General features: G+C 40.9%; 1 protein-coding gene across 1 annotated transcript in view; it reads left to right on the top strand.

Moving 5' to 3' along the window:
- LOC124608439 (serine/threonine-protein kinase D1) overlaps positions 1–22,950 on the top strand; it is a 213,421-nt gene that overhangs the window by 32,250 nt on the left and 158,221 nt on the right. Inside the window, exons 3-4 of the mRNA XM_047139985.1 lie at positions 7,714–7,852; positions 21,649–21,780. Of these exons, the coding sequence (XP_046995941.1) occupies positions 7,714–7,852; positions 21,649–21,780 (271 nt within the window). The remainder of the gene's footprint in view (positions 1–7,713; positions 7,853–21,648; positions 21,781–22,950) is intronic.

Raw genomic sequence — 22,950 nt, 5'->3', positions numbered from 1 at the left:
CGTCACAGTTCTACCAAGATGCCTTTTTATACAACTATTTATAGCATTAGGTTTTTGTGTATTTTGAGTCAGCTTGAGTTAATTTTGTATATTGATATCTCTGTACCAATATATTTGAACAGATATACCTTTTTTATTTATTGTTTATCTCTATTTTCGCTCTGATTATGTATTTGCCTTCCATTGCTATCAGTTTTGTTTTATTTACTGATATAACCATTTGATAAGTTTATAAAATTTCATTAAGTTTAAAAACTTTTTCTTGTAAAGTGCTTTCACTCTCTGCTAGAACAACTTGGTCATCTGCAAATCAAATAGCGACAGTAAGTTTTTTCCTTCCGAGGGCCATCTTTTGGTGGTTTTTAGAATTCCACTCTTATGCAACTTTGTTGATACATATCAAAAAGGATTAGTGAGGCTCACGTATTTGTTTTAGTCCCTGGTTTACCATCAATGACTCTTCATTTATACTAATTGTAGTGTACAAAACATGCCAACATAACTCTCACATGATGCGTCGCTGCCAAATAACATGCCTCGATGGAATGTGGACCATACACAGAAAGAACTGCTGTAGTATAATACAGAAAGTATCTGAAAGAAATATGCAATGAGATGAACAGAAATCATACTTTTATTCAAAGACAATAATTACACTGAAGTCACTGTGATTTATGATGGTTCCCTGGACATTACAAAAGGTGGGACATTGTTCTTAATATCATGCATGATCACCACAGATACTGATGGCTGCTGTGCAATGTGGTCCCTTGCTGACCACAAAGTTGGTAAGAAGTTCTTATGGTAGGGCGTTCCATCACCAACACTTTACAACCGCTGGATGGTCGTTGGTGCATTTGGACGTCTTGCAGTACATCTCCCCAATGCATCCTACACATGATCGATGGAATTTAAATTGTGGGAGTTGGTGGGTCAGTCCATTCACTGAATATTCTCTCGTTCCAAGAGCTGCACCATCTGTGCAGTTCAGTGTTGTCGGACATTGTCATGCATAAAAATGAAAAGATGCATATGGGGAAGGAGTATAGTGTCACAATAACGTTGACTAGTGGGTGTAACATATTAACATCTTCAAAGATATGGAAGTCAATACATAAATGCAACATTATGCCTCCCCGCAGCATACCACCTGGACCCCCAAAACAATCGCCAGTGTTCCTGGGTGCAGTATGTACCCTGACATGGCGAGAGGTGGGAACAAGTAATGCACATTGGAACATTATTAAACAGAGTCATTTTGGTTGCCCTGGTGTTGCAGTGACAGGGCATAATGTTGCATGGGTGTGACATGGGGAGAGGTGGGAACAAGTAATGCACATTGGAACATTATTAAACAGAGTCATTTTGGTTGCCCTGGTGTTGCAGTGACAGGGCATAATGTTGCATGGGTGTACTGACCTCCAAATCTTTGAACATGTTCCATTCGCCAGTCAATATTATTTTGACACAGTACGCCTTCCCATGTGTGTCATTTCAGGGATTCATTTGGTCTGAGTTGATTTCTATGGATGGCAGTGTGTGACCGCATCGAACTGCACAGGTGGAGCAGCTCTTGGAATGAGAGGATATTTAGCTAATGGACTGGCATGCCTGTTCCCTTGACTTAAATCCTGTTGAGCTCATGTGGGATCTGCTGGGGAGATGTATTGCAGCAGGTCCACGTGCGCCGACGACCACCCAGCGGTTGTTAACCACGCTGCTGGAGGAATGGGACATCTTACCACAACTACTCCATACCAACCTTGTTGTCGGCACTGGAGCACATTGCAGAGCATGCATTGCCATTTGTGGTGTTCACACACTCTATCATGAGCCATGTCTCGCCTTTAGTAAAGTCCAGGAGATCGTCATAAATCACAGTGAGTTCAGTGTAATCATATTCTTTGAATAAAAGTGTAATTTTTGTGTTTCGCTGTGTATTTCTTTCAGCTACCCTTGGTACTGTACTGTAACAGTTCATTCTATATATGGCCCAAATTTCGTCAAGGTGTGTTACTCACAGTGACACATCATGTGAAAGTTATCGGCACCCTGAAGTTTAGCATACCAGTGTACTTAATATGACTGGATTTGTATGTCATTTTAACTATGATGTTTGTTTCCTGTATACTGTATAGATACTGCATAAATGTTGTTTATTATTAGGTAATAGTTAGAATGTTACAATTTTCCTGTAGACTATCTGATACCCAAGATACTGGTACTATCAGATTTCTTTTGATACTATGAAATTGTTGAATCTTTTGTATTTACCCGATACTATAGGTATTGGAACAAAAATATTGATATTTTCTCATATCAGTAATAATGGAACATCCGTAGATACAGCTTCAGTATTGCTCTGAATTTACTGCAAAATATAGCCACTTTGTGGTGTGCACGAAGTCCATGTATAGGTGGTTGCAAAAATATATGTAACACCAGTCTTCATGGCATACTAGAGGATTGCATTAATTCAACTGACAACCTGTTACTCTGTTGTCTGCGAAATGGAAAATGGCTGCAGTTTATCTTGACAAGCCCACAATCCATTGTTGGCACTTCTCAGAGTTTACTGCTTTGTGAGCATGGTTTTATCAGTTCCAAACCCATTTGCTTAGGAAATAGCCTTCTTGACATATCCAGTCCTGTGTGTTCTTTTTATACTACAAATACATTTATACCAGAAATGCTCAAAATAGCATAAAATGTGCACAGTGGCTAGCGTCTTGTATGCCTTCAGCATTATATTCTGAACGCTTGAAGTCAGCCACATCAACTCCACTCTTTGTTGAATTATAGAACATAATAATCTCTGGTTTCAGCAAATTACACATTTATTCTTATATTCTGAAACAATGGCGTCCGCCAAAATATAGTAACCTTTCATCTGGTGTTAAGGTTATCCCCTTGTTGTGTAATGCCTTGTGCAGTTTTTTGTGCATCCCCCCATGGCATCAAGTACAGGGGCCAAATTATCACTTTTTTACATTCCTCTTTTGTGTGAGTATTATCTAGTGTAACACATCTCAAAACAAAATGAAATCTTTGCAGTGACATACTTGGAAGGAAGAGTTCTGTTCCTGTGCTACAAATGTTCCAAAATTCTTCTATATTCATTCTGCATCTGTGGAGAATGCCAGAAATGTACAAAAGGCCCAAAAATACCTTGAACTCCTCTTTTTCTTTCCAAGTTTCATGTAGTATTTGGGTCATTTTTATAAAGAGGTTTTATTTTATCTGTGTGTGTATTTGTGCTCTATATTATCAAATTGAGCAAATAATTGTTAGTGAACAGATTCCAGATCTTGGCAATGATGTTAACATTTCTGGTTTCCCCACTGACACCAGGCCAAAGCATAATTGTATTCAGAGATCTGGCACAGACATTTTCATTGCGAACATTTTGTCAGCCACTTAGTTCTTCCGTCTCTCAACAAATAGCAAGATGATGATTCACTGGAAGAGGAGCCAGAACCAACTGCAAATACCTTGACAGAGAATTTAGATTAGTGTTAGTGAGTGTACTTGCACTTAAGACAGGAATAATATTATCTTCCTGTATTGTGATCACTTTCAAGAAAAAAATTAGGATCTACATACAAATCGTTACCCTCCTCTAATAACAGTTTTTCAACTTTTTTCTCACTTGGTGAATGTTGCCAAGCCATTTTGAAGCAGTTTCATTTCTCTCAGTTAGTACAACAAGAAAAGTGCATTAGCAGAAAAAGCTCACATGAACGGGTGGGGTGGATCTCTCAGACCCAGAATATGTGTTTTCCCATGTGAGCAATCAACTGGTGAACAAAGAGGAATGATGAAATGAGCAGTGGTCTCTAGGAATGTTAACTGAAAGCTACAGTGAACAGCTTACTCATAAAAAGTGTACTCATGCAGATATTTTTAAAACAAAATCTACCTTTGGCGCAGAGACCCACCGTGTCCGTTCTGCATTGGTAATTATTGCATCATAGGCAGCTTCATAAACCTTGTGAATAGCACTTGTGGAACCACTTCAAGAATGAGAGATTCCTGCATACATCCCAGAGCGGTTGGCAGTTGGCTCTGTGGATGCCTTCAAGTCACTGTATTTATCAGTTGGTGGGAGTTTTGGTTTCTGGTGGTTTTCTTAGCAGTTCTGCAGTAAAAATACATAAATAATGTCCAAGATGCGAAACAATTAAACAAAATAGAAATGTTGCTGTGCAAGAGGTAACTTAGGTAGTGAGGAATAGTACAAATGAGTGAAGCATGACATAGGAACTCTGTGGACTTCGTTTTTGATGATTTACAATACCGGAAGGAAGAATACAACAGAAATAATTTCATAACTAGTGAGAAGGACTTATATTTTATTTTTAATCTTCATTCTTTAAGATTATCATCAAAAGAACAGTGTTCAGCATAGCTCAGGCTGCAGCTCTGTGTTAATAAAACCATGCAGAGTATAATTTGGGCCATGATTTTCTCGACGTGCAAGCCATCTATCACTAAAAAACTGATTTATTTTGTGTGGGAACAATGTACGGTCATCTCGTGACTTGTTCCTTGAGTGTTGCTACCTTCTGTTGTCATTTCTAGAATGATTTCGAAAGAAACATATGTGAATATAACAGCTGCTGTAGTGAATGGCTGAGCCAAAATGATCGCATTGACATAATTTCTTGTGTGTACCCATTAGGTTTCACAGTTTGCTGTAATTCTGTCACAAATAAGCCATTTTTTTTTGGGTGAGCAAGAAGTTTGGAAGCTCAAGAGGAAGAAATAGGCTTGGACTTCTTTCATGGACAGATAATTTTACCTTCTGCCATCATTATTTTAAAATTTGTGATCTCTCAAAAACCTAAAGTAAGTAGGAAAAATAAATCTTGAAGTTTGGCCCTTTATTAATATGTATTATTCCTGAAGATATACCAATTAATATATGCCAGTGCTTTAAATAATGGCATAAATGGCCAGTTTTGTAATCTCCATTTAATTATTCAGTCCATCGTCCTCCAGTGAACTGTTATTTGCTAAGTTCATAGTGACTCCTTATTTGGTAAAACAAAGCTACCAGTGCTGTAACTTGTGAGTGTCTGCAGACTTTGATTTGCCCCACAAGCACTTAAAAGAGATCAAAGCCACTTTCTTACCAGGCGAGCTTATATTAACATGCCTACTTCGCCTATTTGACAGAAAGTACTCAGCTGTGCCATCTGCACGATATGACACTGTTTTGCTAGTACTGGGGTACCTGGCCACTATTCAAAATCTTTGCAGTGCCTGAGTGCCAAAACAGAAACACTGTGGGTGGCGCTGCAATCATTGCATAGGTTGCTATCGTGCAGGGCACAGTCTCGGGCTCACAGTAATTGTAACTGACAAGAATGATGCACAAACAGGACACCTATGGAACACCAATTGCAATGATGTGTGAAGAATGTTGTATAATAGAATCCTATCATTGTTGTTGTTGTTGTTGTTGTTGTTGTTGTGGTCTTCAGTCCTGAGACTGGTTTGATGCAGCTCTCCATGCTACCCTATCCTGTGCAAGCTTCTTCATCTCCCAGTACTTACTGCAACCTACATCCTTCTGAATCTGCTTAGTGTATTCATCTCTTGGTCTCCCTCTACAATTTTTACTCTCCACGCTGCCCTCCAATGCTAAATTTGTGATCCCTTGATGCCTCAGAACATGTCCTACTAACCGGTCCCTTCTTTTTGTCAAGTTGTGCCACAAACTCCTCTTCTCCCCAATTCTATTCAATACTTCATCATTAGTTTCATGATCTACCCATCTAATCTTCAGCATTCTTCTGTAGCACCACATTTCGAAAGCTTCTATTCTCTTCTTGTCCAAACTATTTATCATCCATGTTTCACTTCCATACATGGCTACACTCCATACAAATACTTTCAGAAATGACTTCCTGACACTTAAATCTATACTCGATGTTAACAAATTTCTCTTCTTCAGAAACGCTTTCCTTGCCATTGCCAGTCAACATTTTATATCCTCTCTACTTCGATCATCATTAGTTATTTTGCTCCCCAAATAACAAAACTCCTTTACTACTTTAAGTGTCTCGTTTCTTAATCTAATTCCTTCAGTATCACCCGACTTAATTCGACTACATTCCATTATCCTCGTTTTGCTTTTGTTGATGTTCATCTTATACCCTCCTTTCAAGACACCGTCCATTCCGTTCAACTGCTCTTCAAAGTCCTTTGCTGTCTCTGATAGAATTACAATGTCATCGGCAAACCTCAAAGTTTTTATTTCTTCTCCAAGGATTTTAATACCTACTCCGAATTTTTCTTTTATTTCCTTTACTGCTTGCTCAATATACAGATTGAATAACATCGGGGAGCAGCTACAACCCTGTCTCACTCTCTTCTCAACCACTGCTTCCCTTTCATGCCCCTCGACTCTTAGAACTGCCATATGGTTTCTGTACAAATTGTAAACAGCCTTTCTCTCCCTGTATTTTACCCCTGCCACCTTTAGAATTTGAAAGAGAGTATTCCAGTCAACATTGTCAAAGGCTTTCTCTAAGTCTACAAATGCTAGAAACTTAGGTTTGCCTTTACTTAATCTTTCTTCTAAGATGAGTCGTAAGGTCAGTATTGCCTCACGTGTTCCAATATTTCCACGCAATCCAAACTGATCTTCCCCGAGGTCGGCTTCTACCAGTTTTTCCATTCGTCTGTAAAGAATTCGTGTTAGTATTTTGCAGCTGTGACTTATTAAACTGATAGTTCGGTTATTTTCACATCTGTCAACACCTACTTTCTTTGAGATTGGAATTATTATATTCTTCTTGAAGTCTGAGGGAATTTCGCCTGTCTCATACAGCTTGCTCACCTATCATTAAGTTTCACTAAACAGCCAAGGAAGCAATCATCTGACATCCACATTCTTGTATAAGGTGTGGATCACCTATACCTTGTCCTTTAATAATGAGTCCACTCTGCTCAATATCTCCCAGCATTGATGAGAGAATAATTCTCAGGCATGTGGTTGAAACTCGGTGTTCAATGGATGCAGTATTTTGGTAAGTGATGACATTGCCACGAGGTACGATGATTAATTTACTGCCAACAAGTTAGTGTAGGGCTTTGCTCTCCAACTTGATTCTTCCTCCCACTCACTTCTAGTGGTCTTTGTCAGCTCCAGTACTGCTTTGTCAAAGGTTTGGACTACGGACTCATTCAGTGCACAACATGTATGTGATGGATCTTTCCCTGTAGTAAAGCCAGTTCATTGTAGTTGCAGGGGAACTATCCTCAACTTTTAATTAACTCAAACATACATCCCAAGATCTTGCTAACATTATAACCCCTGTCATGATTGTTTAACTTGTCATTTATTCATATATTTGTTGTTTCTTCTGTGAATACTTTCTACAGTTGTAATCCATGCTGTGTACGGCTGAGAGATAATGTTGTATGTTGCAAACTTGTTTGGTTGTAGGAATTGAGTGTGTGCTGCTGGTGTTCATGTTAGGGGTCGTAAATTGCGTGCATGATATTTCTTTTCCCATACTCCTGTAGGAAAATATAGATAATTGTTTGTTGAAAAACAATCAAACATTACTCTCTCAAAAAATTAGCTTCGCTTTGGTTTTTATATGTTTCTGTTATTTAATTCCACAGTGCTTTGTCTGCATTGAACATCTATTCTTGTGTATAAGCACCAAATTTTTTCAATACACTTGTTTATCTGTACAGTTTCCTGACCATGGTCTGACTTGCCTTGGTGAAAGGCTGCTGCTGTTCCGCCATGACCACAGTTCTGCCAACATCTTACAGTTGGTAAACTCGGCAGCAGAAATTATTGATGAAACACTGGTGGAAATTGTTTTGACAGGTAACTGCTCCACGTTTATCCACTTTTTAAATAGTGGCATTTCATGCAGTAATTCTAATTAAATGGGAGTATTGCTGAGAAAAAGATTTTAAACTACTCTTTGCTGTTGTAAGTAATTATATGATTAGTCTGAGAACACCAGTTTTGTTTCTGTCGGAGCTTGGTGGTAATAAGTCACTGCTTTGCACTTAATGGCGGAGCTGTTATGTTTTGGGCAGAACCGTCTACAGTTCTCAAACATCTACATAATTACTTTATACATGCTGTATCTTGTTGAACTCCATGGCAGTTATTTAGTTAAGAATTGTTGATGGACAATGCAACCAGCCCCTGTTATCTTTTAAAAGCTTTGTGTGACTGCCATGACCAATTTTGGTCTATCATGCATGAATGATACCTTGTAACCAGTCAAGGCAGTGAAATAAGGCTTTTTAAAATTATTCATCGACAATCTTAACATGATGTATCTAGGCATATGACTACACTCATTCGCTGCAGTTTTTATCGTTTCAGTTACTAATTTTAGTTTGCAATACACATTTTATACTGTTTTTAATCATCTGATGTATTACCTACACTGATGAGCCAGAACATTATGATCACTACCCACAACAAGGTTGTATGCTGCCTGGTGATGCTGAGGGCACATAACGTGATAAGAGAAAGATATGAGCATAGCAGAGATGAATGGGGAATCAATCTAGCAATGACAAGTGGCGCAAATGCAGAAATCTTCCAATTTAAGCAACTTTGACAACAGCCAGATTGTTGTGTCCCAGTACCTGGGAGCGAGCATCTTGAAAATGGAGAAGATGGTTGCGTGTTTACATGCCACTGCCATGAGCATCTGTGGTAAATGATTGAAGAATGCTGAAACCACGAGTAGGTGACAAGACGTTGGATGTCCATACCTCATCACAGAACATATGGATTGGAGGGTTGCCTGCTCTCTAAAGAAGGATAGGCTGCAATCCATGGTAGATCTGATGACGGAGTACAGTGCTGGATCAGGCACAAGTGTTTTGGAGCATGCTGGCATCCAGGTGAACGTCTGCTCACTATGAGCACAGGCCGATGGGAGCAGTATTATGTTACGGGGAGTATTCAACTGGACGTCCATAGAACCTGCAGTAGTAATCGAAGGCACCTTGACTAGCTGTGGACCGTGTGAACATTATTAGGGAGTTCCTACAACCTGTTATGCTTTGATGTCTTCCCCAACAGCAATGGCATCTTTCAGCAGGATAACTGTCCATCTCACAAGGCCAGAATTGTGTTGCAATGGTTTGAGGAGCATGATAGTGAACTCACGGTGATGTCTTGGCCATCAAATTCTGAAATCTATATCCGATGAATCTCAGCTGGGATGCTACTGGGTGCCAGTTCTGCACCCATAAACCAAACGCCCATAAATTACGTAAGTGTATGACCTCTGCATGTGTGGCCTCTGCATTGGCATCTGGGTGCCACAAACCTTTAGAAAACCTCTGAAGTTCTTGTTGAATCCATGGCATGCAGAATCACTGCTGAATTATGTTCCAGAGGTGGGCCAACACGCTTTGAAGTTGGCTGTGATAATGTTTTGGCTTATCAGTATAAGTTATGCACTGATAAAATGGAAGCTTTTAAATGAACCAAGTGAGAATTTTGGTTGTAAATGAGAGGTTTTTGAGAGAAGGAATTAATGCAATGCAAGTATTTATTTCTATTGTTCTTTTTGGACTGAAGTATTAATAAAATCTGTGCAGTATTTGTGGTGAATATGAGAGCAGCTGCTTAGTTATTCAAACTACCAGAATTATGAGAAAGCATTACCAAAAGATCAGATGTTTGGAACACTACCACTGCTATTTAAAAGGCAGCTTTTTGGAGAGTACTTTTATTTTGCCATTGGGTCTACTACTGCAGTTTTTAACTGTTTTACCATATACAGGGTTATTTATATGAATATCTGGAGTTTTAATGCTTTATAATATTTATTACATTAAACTTACAGTTATAAATGATATGTCAAATGAAAGAGCAACTCAAACAGTTGTGTTTGGCACCAGTGTGCATGCGAAGCGCGCATTGTTTCCGCTAGAACTTCACTGTACCCAAGTGCTGGATAGGCCACAAGGGGCCCAATGACAGGGCTTGCTTGCATGGCCTCCATGTTCACCCGACCTAACGCCATGCGATATTTTCCTTTGTGGCATCATCAAGGATCGTGTGTACATGCCTCCGCTACCAGCAGACCTCCATGAATTAAGAAACTGGATTGAAGCAGCTGTTGCTACAATCACTGAAGACACACTTATTAACGTTTGGGAAGAACTCAACTATAGACTTGATGTGTGCCGTGTGACAAATGGTGCTTACATTGAACATTTATAAGGTTCTTGGTAAAACTGTTTGACTTGCCCTTTCATTTGACATATCACATATAACTGTAATTTTAATATAATAAATATTATAAAGCGTTAAAACCTCGATATTCATTTATAAACACCTTATATTATGCATTGATTACGATTGTGAACTATTATGTGCTTCATACTTGTAGAGACATCAGAAAGTAGCTTACATGTGTTCTACACTAACACAGTTGTGCAATAAGAGTAGTGCATTGTCAGAAGAGAGTAGATTTTCGGGATTTTCTGCAGACACAGCTCTGCAGCAGCATGGATAACAGGTGTGTCACAGTGTGCTGGTGAAATGGTGAGGCAACTGGAAACCTACTCCAAAGTTGAAGTTCATGGGACATTACAATTCTTGTGGGCTAAACATTGAAAGTACACACAGATTCACTACGGAATTCTTGAAGTATTTGGACAAATGCAATGTCATGCCCAACCATAGCAAAATGGATCCATCAATTTGACCAAGGGCACACAGATGTAGGTGATTCTGATCAGTAAGAAAAGCTGTAGACATTAGCCACAGATGACAATATCTAGACAGCTGAGGAACTGATTCGTAACAGTGTCAGAGTTTCCAGTGATGAGGACATTCACCGAGCATTCTCAAATGGCTTTGTGAATCAGGAGCAGATTTGTATCATCAAGGTTGTGAATGATTGATTGAATGTTCTGCCCCTTGTTTGCATAGATTTGGTGAGCATGATGGAAAAATTTTGTTACTGATCTATCCACTTTGAAGTGTGGTGCAACATTCAGTAAAAGTTACTTGACCTGCCATAATAATGTGTGACTTACTAACAGTCAATTCCATGAAAGTGGAGTGGTAGCTCGGTTTGGAAACATCATGAAGAATTTGGGCTTGTGAAGGGAACCATCCTGCAGATAACACTGAACTGGTTCAGGGAAGTGGTTAAAAAGTTAAATACATGTGGCCAAGCGGGATTCAGCAGTCCTTTCAAGAGAAAAGTCAGTTTGTTACAGTTGATTCTGTATATTTTGAAAATTAATTAGCTGTTTGTAGTTATGGTTCATCAGCCTTGTCATACATAGTCTTATGGTTGGTGATTAAAACAGTAGTAATTTTAAATTTACAAATAAATTAATTGATAAACTTTGTGTATGATTCTATAATCCGAACAACGAAGCTGGCAAGGATATGAGCCATAGTCATATGTTTCTATATGTAGCATTAACAGAGTGAAGAAAGTGATTATTTATTGTATTTTGAGAAAAAGATATAAGTTAGGGAGATGATAGTAGAACTGAATGAATTTCAGAGTAACAGGGTTCTGAATCAACGGGATTCTTAATCATGTATGGTAGCATATACCAATAATCTCCCAATTTTTTAAAGAATCAAACTCACATGTGTGAAATAGCTTCAAATTTTTGATTACTTTACAAATGAGTTAATATTTTAAATATTTGACATTGAGTGTTTGTGCGAGGAAAAGTTTAGATATAGTTTGAAATTATATTTAAAGTTTGGTGGAAGGTGCCAACTGCTTTCATTATCAGACACTGGATTGAGTATATTCTGGGTAATTTGCACAGTGTTTTATGAGAAAGCCAGTTCTTCATGCATCTCAATGTTTGACATAATTTCTCCTAAACCATGTGTCATGCAATGGTATAAGTTTGCAGGTACATTCAGTGCTGTATGTGGGCACTGTCTGGAAAATGTTGTAATGTAGCAAATTATTATGAGTTGTCATCTTGCATTGAAAGCTTATCTTGCCGTGGAGCCGGGAGGAGAGCAGATTTTGGTTCTCACACTGGCACAGCTGACGCTGGCTACTGAGCCAAGTGAGCTGTGTGCTTGGCTAATGCTGCGTGTAATACATTACACATAGCCTCTATGAATCTGGAGAAGTACTATTAAATATTAATTGATCTTGTTGATACCTTGTGGACTAAATACAACCATATTGTTAAAATTTCAGGCCTCAGGCCTGTGAATCGAGATAGTCACTTGGGAACCGTCTTCTGGTAAACACATATGTTAAACCATGCTGATCAAACTACTACCAAAATGAAGAACTCGTAGCATTTGATTGGTTGTCGTGTCGATGAAAAGGGGCTAAATTATTGAGTATTTTGTTAAAGTTTGAGCTTTGTGAGTGATAAGCTAGAATTTTACTGCAGATGTCATGGAAAAATATGGGCCTTTTGCCAACTGCGTAATTGTATTGGAAAGCTCTGTACGTAGTGGGTAGTTGCAGACAGTGTTCTGTGGGTGTGTAAATAAGTATGTTAGTAATGCACTGTGTGTTGCCACAAGCAAGGTGTGTGGCTCATTGTGTAATAGTCTATGATTTGTTAACAATGTGTAATGATTCAGGTGAGGAAGCTGAATGCTGCCAAGATGTAGTCATTGTTCTCAATGTGTAAGTAATAGGTTTGAGTCTCAGCCACTCGGGGGCAGTTAAGTTACAGCAAGAAGTATTACCATAGTGTTACAGTCAAGTGTCCTTCTCATACAGTAGTTTTATTTTGTTTTGATTTCACAATGCCAGAGGCTGAGAATTGTCAGAAGTGGGTATTGGTTTGCGTCTTTGGGAAGCGCAGCGTTACTGAGCAAGGAATATGGCTCGGTATATAAGCATTAAAATAATGAAGTGTTAGGATAGTGATATGTTCAAGTGTCTTTGTTGCTTCAGTGTGTATGGTCGATAAAGGGTAATCATGTTGTGGTCAGTACCACAGGGGGTGGAATTTTCAATAACACAAGGAGCTACAACTGTAGCAGATGAAGTAGATAAACTAGCAGTTAAACAAGCAGACAAAACACAAAGTTGTCTAAGAGATACGAAGCGCTTTGGGATACGACCCCTAGGAGGCTCACCACCATTTGATGAGTATGTGCTTAGCTAACACAGGTCCCCAGCCTTTGCAGTGCTACTGTCTTTCCGTGCTGCATGTCAGTCCTCCTGCTATTCTTTTTCTCTTCCTTGGGGGGAATGTCTGGGATATTTTTTAGGAATGTGTTCTGAACTTTCGGTAACCTGACATCTTTCTTTCTTCATTCTCCATCTCCTGTCCATCCTCCACTTTGGTGTTTGAGGTTACTCTTTGTTTCTTGATTCTCCCTGTGTGCCCTTGAAGAAGATTGGCCCACACATCTACCACGTAACAGGTGAATGGGTAATGAGTAATTCCCAGCCCTGGGTCAACAGGTAGGGTTCGCACATACCCTCTGGTATGGACCAGGCCCAGAGAGAGGTGGTTGCCTGAGTTGTTCCCATTTCAAATTGCCAATTCGTCCCTCTGTATGGCGTTCAGGAGGTGTGACTACTGAGGTGTGAACAATCACCAACTGTGGGTGAGCCAACCCCCCCCCCCAAGTTGGAAAGAGCATGCCATTGGAGATGCTGGCAATTGTGGCAGATTTTCTCACTATCAGACAATCACCATCTCAATCTGTCTACTAAACATAAATGGAATGAGGCTAAAGATTCTAAGATTCTCCCAGTTGCTCCTCTGTTCCTTGAGCTGTCACGTACTGAAAGAGGTCAGTCCTTTGCTACAGTTAATCCACTTATCATTCAGAAAGGTGTTGATGCAATTTCCAGCCCAAAGAAATCCTGCTCTATTTTATGCAGTGGCACTTTGCTTTTGGAGACTAATTGTGATCCTCAAGCACAACAACTGCTTGCAGCTTCGCTCCTCCACATTTATCCTGTTTGTTTCGAGGCCCATCGAACACTGAATTCTGCACATGATGTTACTTACACGAGGCTACTCGATGGACTGACTGAGGGAGAAATACAAATTTTCCTCTCTGATCAGGGCATCACTGCATTTGATTGGGTCATGAAAAAGGTTGACACATCATAAGTGCCTGCCGCACTCTTTTCCTCACGTTTGATAGAGTAGTGCTTCCATGAAAGATCAGTGCAGGCTGTGAAGTCATCACAGTTCGACCATACATTCCAAACCCGATGCATTGCTACCAGTGTCAAGATTACAACCCCCATTCGCATGTCCTGTTGGAACACAGCCAAATGTATTACTTGTGGTGGGGATGCTCAGGAGGGTGAGTGCACACCTCCTTCTCCCTACTGTATAAATTGCAGTGGCGACTGTGCAGCCTCATTCCAAGGATGTCCAGTGTATCTTGATCAGTGAGCCGTCCAGGATTTCCGGGTGAAGGTAAAAGTGCCTTGCCCTGTAACTCACAAGTTGTTAGCTAGTTGAAAGCCCTGCATATTACCATCTAGCACTTACAGAACTGTGCTTGCTACACCTTGCTCCACGAAGGAAACATCCACACAGACTTCCAATGTGAAATTCAGCACCACGGTTGTATAACTGTTCTGTGTCATCGTAGCATCCCTGTCTCCTCCTACTCCTCCTCCTCCTCCTCCTCCTCCACCGCCACCACCACCACCACCACCTCCAGCTGTGCAACAAGCCCCAAATTTTCGCCTCTGAAGGTGAAATCACCTGCTACAGAACGGCAGGCCAGAAAGGACAGAAGGAATACTCCTGCAGAGACTTTCTATGTCCCTCCAGCTAATGAACATCTGAGTCTTCTTTCGCCAACTGCAAAGTTTCGAAGAAATCAATCGAAGGCAAACGGTCTTCTCCTTCGTCAACATGGAGATCCTCTTCAATATTGTTGTCATATGATACCCTCTTTGGCCAAGTTCCATTTTGCTGGTGCGCACTGCCCCTTTTTTCTGCCCTGAAATCTGCAGGCTGACACAGTGTGAATGCTGATATCTCTTGTAGATCTAATGGGGCAGGATCCTCCAGCCTCTGCACCCTGTTGCAATGAGTCTTTGAAGGGTGGTACTTGGCAGCTGTTGAGATCATAACCCTTCATTTTTTTCTCTCCTCCCCTTTCCCCGTCATGACTCTCCTTTAGGGGAATGTTCGCGGCATTAGATACAACAAGGAGGAATCATGGCTGCTCTTGTAATCACAGTGTCCTCTTTTTTACTGCTTCCATGAACAAAATTGTGTCCTCACAACCGCTTTCACCTCTTGCATTTCTCTCCGGTCCACCTCGACCTCTCCCCTGCCCCACCCCTCTATTCGAGGTTGGCATTCCATCTCATAGGGGAGTAATCCTGCTCATCCAGGATGACGTTCATAGTCAAACCTTCTCACTGAATACCCAGCTGCAAGCTGTTGCAGTCCACATTTTCCTTCCTCGCTTCACCTTTCCTCTTTGTACCATCTACATTCCTCCGTCATTTGGTGTCACTGGGGTGTACTTCCTCCAGCTTATTGGTTTGGTGACTTTAATGAGTACCATCCCCTTTGGGGCTCTTCCAGAACTATCTGAGAGATGCCCTCGCGGCTGACCTCCAATCAATTCAACTTCATCTGCCTTAACACTGGAGCACCCAAGTTCCTTTCAGACTCCAAGCATACCTATTCCCATTTGCACCTCTCGTTCTGCATTGCCCAACTTGTCCGTTGTCTCATCTTGTCAATTCTCTCTGTCACACATTCGAGCAACCGTTTACCATGTGCTATCCATTTGCTGACTCCTACTCCACCTACGTGTAAACCCAACTGGCAGCTTTCATAGGCTGACTGGAGGCTTTACTACATCCTGCTGACATTCAACAAACAACGTATCCCTAGTTGTGATGACTAGGTGGAATACCCTATAAACGTTATCCATACCACTGCAGAACATTCCATTTGTCACACCTCACTTTTGCTGCGCTGTGCTCCGGTCCCTTGGTGGACTGTGAGGCATGCTGCGATGCAATTTGCTGGATTACATTTACTATTTCTTTTAACAGTTCTACTCCCTCTTCCATCGTGTGGTCCAACCTCTGATGACTCTCTGGGACCAAGGTCCATTCCCCAATTTCCGGCCTGACTGTAGCAGATAGTGTCATTGTGGACCTCAGTGCTATCTCAGAATCTTGAATGTTACAATGCTGCCTTAACTATGCAGGAGCTATATCATGCTATCACTTCATCCTGATCTTCCACCCCAGGGCCAGACGACGTTCACATTCAGACATTGCAGCACGTCTCTCTTGCAGGCAAGGATTAAGGATTCCCCCCCCCCCCCCTTTCCCCCTGTATGTTCAATTGCACCTGGGCAGATGGCATGTTTCCCAGATGCTGACATGAAGCCTATGTCATACGCATACCTAATCCTGGTAGGGACAAACACCTTTTTCTAGCTGCTTGCCCCATTTCTCCCATCAGCTGTGTTAGCAAGGTGATGGAACATGTTATTCATGCCCGGCTGATGCAGTGGCTTGAGTCTCAAGATCTAGTAACCACTGCACAATGTGGATTTAGAGCACACATTTCAGCAGTTGACCGTCTCCTCACTTTGTCAACCCATGTCACGAATGGTTTTCTGTGGAAGTACCAGACCATGACTGTGTTTTTTGGTTTGGAGAAAGCCTACGACACCTGCTGGAGGACTGGTATCTTCCATACTCTCTACATGTTGGACTTCCAAGGCCACTTGCCCCATTTCTTTCAGGAATTTTTAAAAGACAGAGTTTTCAAGGTACATTTGGGTTCTTCTGTTTCAGATATCTTTATCCAAGAAAACTGGGTGCTCGGGGCTCTGTCCTGAGTGTCATCTTCTTTGCTATTGCCATTGGCCCTATTATGGCCTGTCTCCTGCTGGGAATCTCTGGCTCCCTTTTCATAAACGATTTTATGGTCTATTGCTGTTCTCCATGGACTTGTCTCCTTGAGCAGCATCTTCAGCGATGTCTTAATCGACTTTACACATTGAACATAAACAATGGCTTTAGCTTTTCTGCTGACAAAACCGTTTGTATGAATTTCTGGCAGAGCAATGGGTTTCTTCCACCATCTTGATACTTTGGGCCTGTTGCTCTTTCATTCACTGAAACTATGAAATGCCTGGGGCTCATGTTCGATAGGAAACTTGCTTTGTTCTCCCATATGTCTCACCTGGCCACCCACTGTAACTGGTGACTCAAAGTCTTATGTGACCTCAGCAGTACTTTCTGGGGAGCGGATCAGACTGCCATCCTCTGTCTGTAACTATCACTTGTCTGTTCGAAACTAGACTGTGGGTGTTTAGTTTACACATCTGCACGTCCATTCATCTTCGTTGTTTAGATACAGTCCACCGTCTTGGAAACCGTTTGGCCACTGGCACCTTTTACACTAGCCTGGTTGAGAGTCTCTCTGCAGAAGCTGCCGAACTACCACTGTCATACTGACATGATGTTCTCCTCAGCGGATATGCATGCTGTCTGTCTGCCATGCCTGGCCACCCATCCTATGCCGCCTCCTTCAGTGATTCCTTTGACCACCAGTATATGGCGCATCCTTCTTCTCTATTACTTCCTGGAGTTTGCTTTCGGCTGTCGCTCCGGCAGCTTTACGTCACACTATCTGCCACTTTCCCAGTGGATATGAACCCTTCACCACCTTGGCTTAGTGCAGCGGCTCTTGTTCACTTCACACTTCATTTGCTTTCTAAGGACACTACTCCAGATTCTATCTATAATTGTTAGTTTCTTAACCTTCACGTGGGCCTTAGTGATAGTACCTTTGTGTACACTAATGGCTCTCGGACTGACTATGGTGTCAGGTGTGTCTTCGTCATTGGCACCGACCATTTCCGGTATCCATTTTTGGTATCGGTTTCCGGAACACTGCTCAACATTTACACCAGAGCTCTTCGCACGCAGAACATCTGGCAACATAGGCTTTTCATTTGTGTCATCTGCTCCGATTATCTCTGTGCCCTTCAGAGCCTCTGTGTGCTGTACACAGTCCAACAGGTCCACCGAGCTTACACTTGCTCACTGTTGAGGGAGCCACTGTGTGATGTTTATTTGGGTCCCGAGTCACGTTGGTCCGATAGGAAGCAAGGCCGCTGATGCTGCTGCCAAGGCTGCAGTCCTCCTACCTTGCCCTGCTAGTTCTTCCATTCTTTCTTATGATCTCTGTCTGCAGATGGTGTCACTTTGGCGTCTCCACTGGTCTAACATTCAGGGGAACAAGCTCTGGGGAATTAAACCTCTCCTGGCTGCTTGGCCAGCCTCCTTTCAGCCATAGGAGGTCATTTTAGCTAGTTTGAGTATTTGGTATTGTCATTTTAGCCATCGCCATTAGTTAAGTGGTGATCCCCCATCACTTTCTGCTCATTGTCGTCAGCCATTGACAGTTCGCCACTTCCTGACGGAATGTCCTATTTTTAACCACTTAAATTTTAATGTATGTGTGCCTTCTGAGTTATCAACCATTTTAACAAATGATCCATGGGCTGTCAACTGTATTTTACTTTTTATCCATCGTAGCAATATGGCAAAGGAAATTTAATCTTTAGCTTGGGACCTCCGTTGTCTGTATGGCGTATTTTGTGGCCTTTCCTCCAAGAGGAAGCCATTGTTCTTAGCTCTCTGTCCTGTCATTGATTGGGCTTAATACATAGTCTCTATAAAACTCCTCTTTCGTATTAGTGTTCTAAGGTTCTGAAATGGGCATGTATGACCTTAGTTGTTTTTGCGCCCTAAAGCAAAACAACATGAAACCAGCTAACTTTGGGATACAAAGAACAAAGATCTACTTTCCAATTCTCCTGAATATGCAGAGGAGAGGGAGAGAAGACTCTACAACTGATGGATTGAAAACAGTCCTCAGGAAGTGAGGAATAGGAAGATTTTGGAGAGGATGAAAAGAAGGGAAGAGGAGTTCAACAGAGAGAGAGAGAGAAATCTGAAAGTATCAGTGGAGTGCTGTTACAAGGTTCATCCACCTTAAGGGGCAAGCTAGTTAGACAGCGAACAATACCATTAAGTCTTAAGTTTTATAATATAATGCCACTAGGCACTAGGAATTCGTGTTGGGTGAGCAAGAGTTCAAGAAAGCTGCACATTTCAGAGAGATTCAGCCTGTGATTAATATTGTGGTGAAAGAGGTAAGTGGAATTACCTGTCAGTGTATTGTGAGTGAGTATTTTCTAGGAAAGCATAAGAAGAACTGTATCGCATGGACAAAGTTCTGAATGATGTTCCAAAACTATGGGTTAAAAAAACCATTGAATAGACAAAAGAGATGCGGAGTATAAGAGTTCAATGAAATCGACCATGTACTGTTAAAGGAGATTTGTCCAGGATAATTTATTAAAAGAGAAAGAGTTCCCAGTGCCATTCTCAGTCACAAATGATAGTGAGAAGTAAAAGACAATTATTGTATGTGCGACATTGTAATGTGCCTTATAGTAAGAAGTGTATTTTCTAGCATTTAAGAGGTTGTAAGACAGTTGAGCAGGCATGAGGACTTTGAAAGGTGTGATGAGGCGACTTTGAAAGATGTGATGAGGCTTTAAGCAGTATATGGAGAGTTTCCAGGATGGGAATAACTAGCAGGATGCTAGTTGGGTGTTGTACGTTTGCATGAGAACTAATGGACTGTTAATTAGTGTGACACAGATGTAATCTTTTAGCAGTAAGAAAGCATCTAATAGACTATGTATGATAAGGTAAAATCACATCCTCTAAACCTTGTAGTTCAGGTCTCCTAGTATTTCTGAAATGAAAATTTTTGTAAATATTGTACATTCTTGGCAATGTATTTTAAATGTCATTGCAGACTGATCCAGGGTTGAGACCTGGAGGCCGGTTCTCTGGAGGGGAGGTGTTTGGATATTGTAGTGCTGCCATTATTCTTTATCTATTTTGGGGAAACATAGCAGTGCAGCGTTGCAGGAGCCATAGGCAGCTGGCGAGCACAGGATGTCAGAATGCTGGTTACAGCAATATGGCTATTTTCGCATTGCGAGACAGACCAGGCCCAGCTCTGCAAACCTGCCAGCACAGTGGATAGACAGGCCTCCTGCAGAATGGTCCAAGCAGTTTCTCCACCAACGAGTCATGGAAGTGTGACTCGAAGTGGTGCAACAGCACAGCAAATAAGCCACTATCTCGTACGAATAGCTGTGACTTTTTAGCAGAAATTTTCACTGCCTGTCAGACTGAGTATGATGAGTGGTCTAAGCCAGGCACCACTGCATTGTGGGTCAGCCTGCAGCCACTGTGATTCCAACCAGCTCCCACTGCAACACCATCTTCTAAAACTGAGCCCTCCTTCTGGAGCTTAATGCCTGTCCACAGGTGGGCCACCTCCAGGCTCACTCCAGCAGCAGCTCGATTCCTGCAAGGGAGGTAATGGATTGTGACTAGGGCAGCACAGCTGTTCTCCCTTATATGCTGGAGCGGGCGCCATGATTCATTGCGCAGCCACTTGTTAAGGCGGAACTGCCCACCAGAAGGCTGGCACCTCTGCAATTATTCTGGTTGTCTTCTGTACCACTCCTGCCACCTACACACATTGTGGCACACCTAACTGAATTGCATGCTGCTAGCTGGAAGTTGGTGTCAGCACTTGGGGCGCACATTTCAAGACCCTCCAGCAACCATCACTGCGCCGCACATGCCTATTGCACAGTGCACCCAGGGTGGCATGGCTGCCTCATCACAGCATCTGAGTGTAGTTGTGTGGATTGTAATTAAGTAGTTGACGTTAATCTTCCACTGGTCTGCATCCTTGCCGTGATCCTTCATAACCACCGAACCCTGAAGTGGCCCTTCATCCGTGGGTCATGTTGAAAAGTAATAAATTAAAACATCATGCCTGATGCAGCAGTTTTACTGTCCGAACAGCAAAATTGTAGAAAGCGATAGACCTTTTCCTTTCATCATTTTGCTGAGTGTACCACTGAGAAAAAGTTTAGAAAATGTTTAAAATGATGTGTAAAGTTTGTTGTAAGTCTTTAAGTACTCTCATTCTCAAATACTGTATGAACAGTCTGGTGATCTTCACGTGGTTAGTTACACTGCCTCAACACTACACAATGTTTATAACTGTAATATGTCATACTCCATTGAATCTTTCACATAAGACTATACCTCTTAATGAGCAGATTATGTCAGGATTTCAAATTTTTAAATTAAGTCATTATTTATATGAAATATTGAAAACTAAGTTTTTATTACCCCTTCAAGCCATTAAATAGGCAACCTGCAATGGGTTAGGGTTTCATGCCCTGGGACAGTCACTTCAGTAGTACATATTCTAAAGGAATAAAAAAGTCGGATATTACAGGGACACTGCTCATGCATGGTGACAAAGTTGACCTCCCAGTTACTGTGGTTTTTGTTCCTTTTATCAGGGTATAGAGTATTAAAACTGGTAAAGACTTGTGATTTTCAGTCTTTGCAGACCTGTTAACCCCATAGATAACACAGACTGAAATTGTAGAGTTTATTTTGGCTGTTGGTCTATGAATTAAATTTAAAAATATTTTTTTGTATTGGTTTGTTGTCCCCATTGGAGAATTTCCATTATTACAATAATAAACTTATTGTAATTGGAGCCCAAAAACTGTGAGAATTTGTAGTATCAATATATGCTTTGTTTCAGCCCAAATACCAACAGAAGCAGCTCCATTAAGGCCACACACATTAAATGTTCACTCTTATAAGGCTCCAACTTTTTGTGATTTTTGTGGTGAAATGCTGTTTGGACTTGTTCGTCAAGGACTGAAATGTGAAGGTAAGCCTTTATTTGTAGCTGGTATGAGTTTTTAACGCTTTTTCTTTTTGATGATTTGCTGTTTGTTTAGCATGTTTTTTTTAAATTTAAATATCAGTAGTCTGTTGTGCTTGCTATAAGAAACTGAAGTGTTTTTGATGGCTTTTTAACATTTATGATTTTACACAATGTAAGTACAAAAGGTTCTAATGTTTTCACAGATTGAGAGTAAGACAGTTTTTATTTTGCTAGCTTCACTCTTTGCTTAATTTAAATACTTAATCCTTTTTTTAAAATATTTATCAGGTGTAAATGTTGTTTAAGTCCCTTTGACTGAGAGGGGGGGGGGGGGGGGAGGGGAGGCACTGTCTCTTTTTTCCTTCTCTGCCTGAGATTCCACTGATACCTATCCTTCCCACTTCCTTTATTCCACATGTGTTGTCCATCTTTGAGAAGCAGCTGAGAGGTATGAGATGCCGACATAAAAATAACTAGTGTTAATTGATGGAATAAGATCTACAGATTTGTGAAATGGGTGTTATTGAAGGTAGGTTACAGAAAGAATCAAATAGTTGTGGCTGCTGAGTCAATCCACAAAATCTGCATCATAAACAGGAACCTGTTTTTAAGTGTTAACTTTCTCATCTGACTCACAGCCACCTTCAGAAAAGTTAAAAAGTTTTATATAGCAGAGAGCTTTGTTGATTCCAGTTTCTGAAATTCTGAGTTTTAATATGTTGGAAAGTGTATACAGGCCCTAATGGTACAGATAAAAAAATTGACTGTTCCAGTGAGGATGGGGAGAGCGCTAAGCATTAAATCAGTATGCCACTCTTATATTGAGTCAAGTGGAGCATTATTTGTTGTCAGTCTAATTTCAGTGCATTTCATCTTGCAGATACATAAACCGCTGTCTTTTACTTATTTTGCTAGATCTTGCATTATAAAACCAAATATAGTGAGCAAATAGTACTTTTATTGTCTTACTCTCAATATTTTGCTATATCATCAGTGTCATGTTTTAAGAATAAAAATCAAGCAATTATGATTGAAGATGATTTCAGAAGAGAGAAGTTAAATTTACTCTCAAGAACTGAAAATACTTGGCATGAAATCAAATGATTGAACTTTCACACACTGTTTTGCTCATGGCAACAGAGTATGGCATCACTTTGTGCTAAAAGTGACTTA

Source organism: Schistocerca americana, chromosome 1, assembly GCF_021461395.2.
Source record: "Schistocerca americana isolate TAMUIC-IGC-003095 chromosome 1, iqSchAmer2.1, whole genome shotgun sequence".
Taxonomy (NCBI): Eukaryota; Metazoa; Arthropoda; class Insecta; order Orthoptera; family Acrididae; genus Schistocerca; species Schistocerca americana.
Note: the sequence above shows the minus strand (reverse complement) of the source record. Positions and strands in the feature narration are given on the sequence as shown.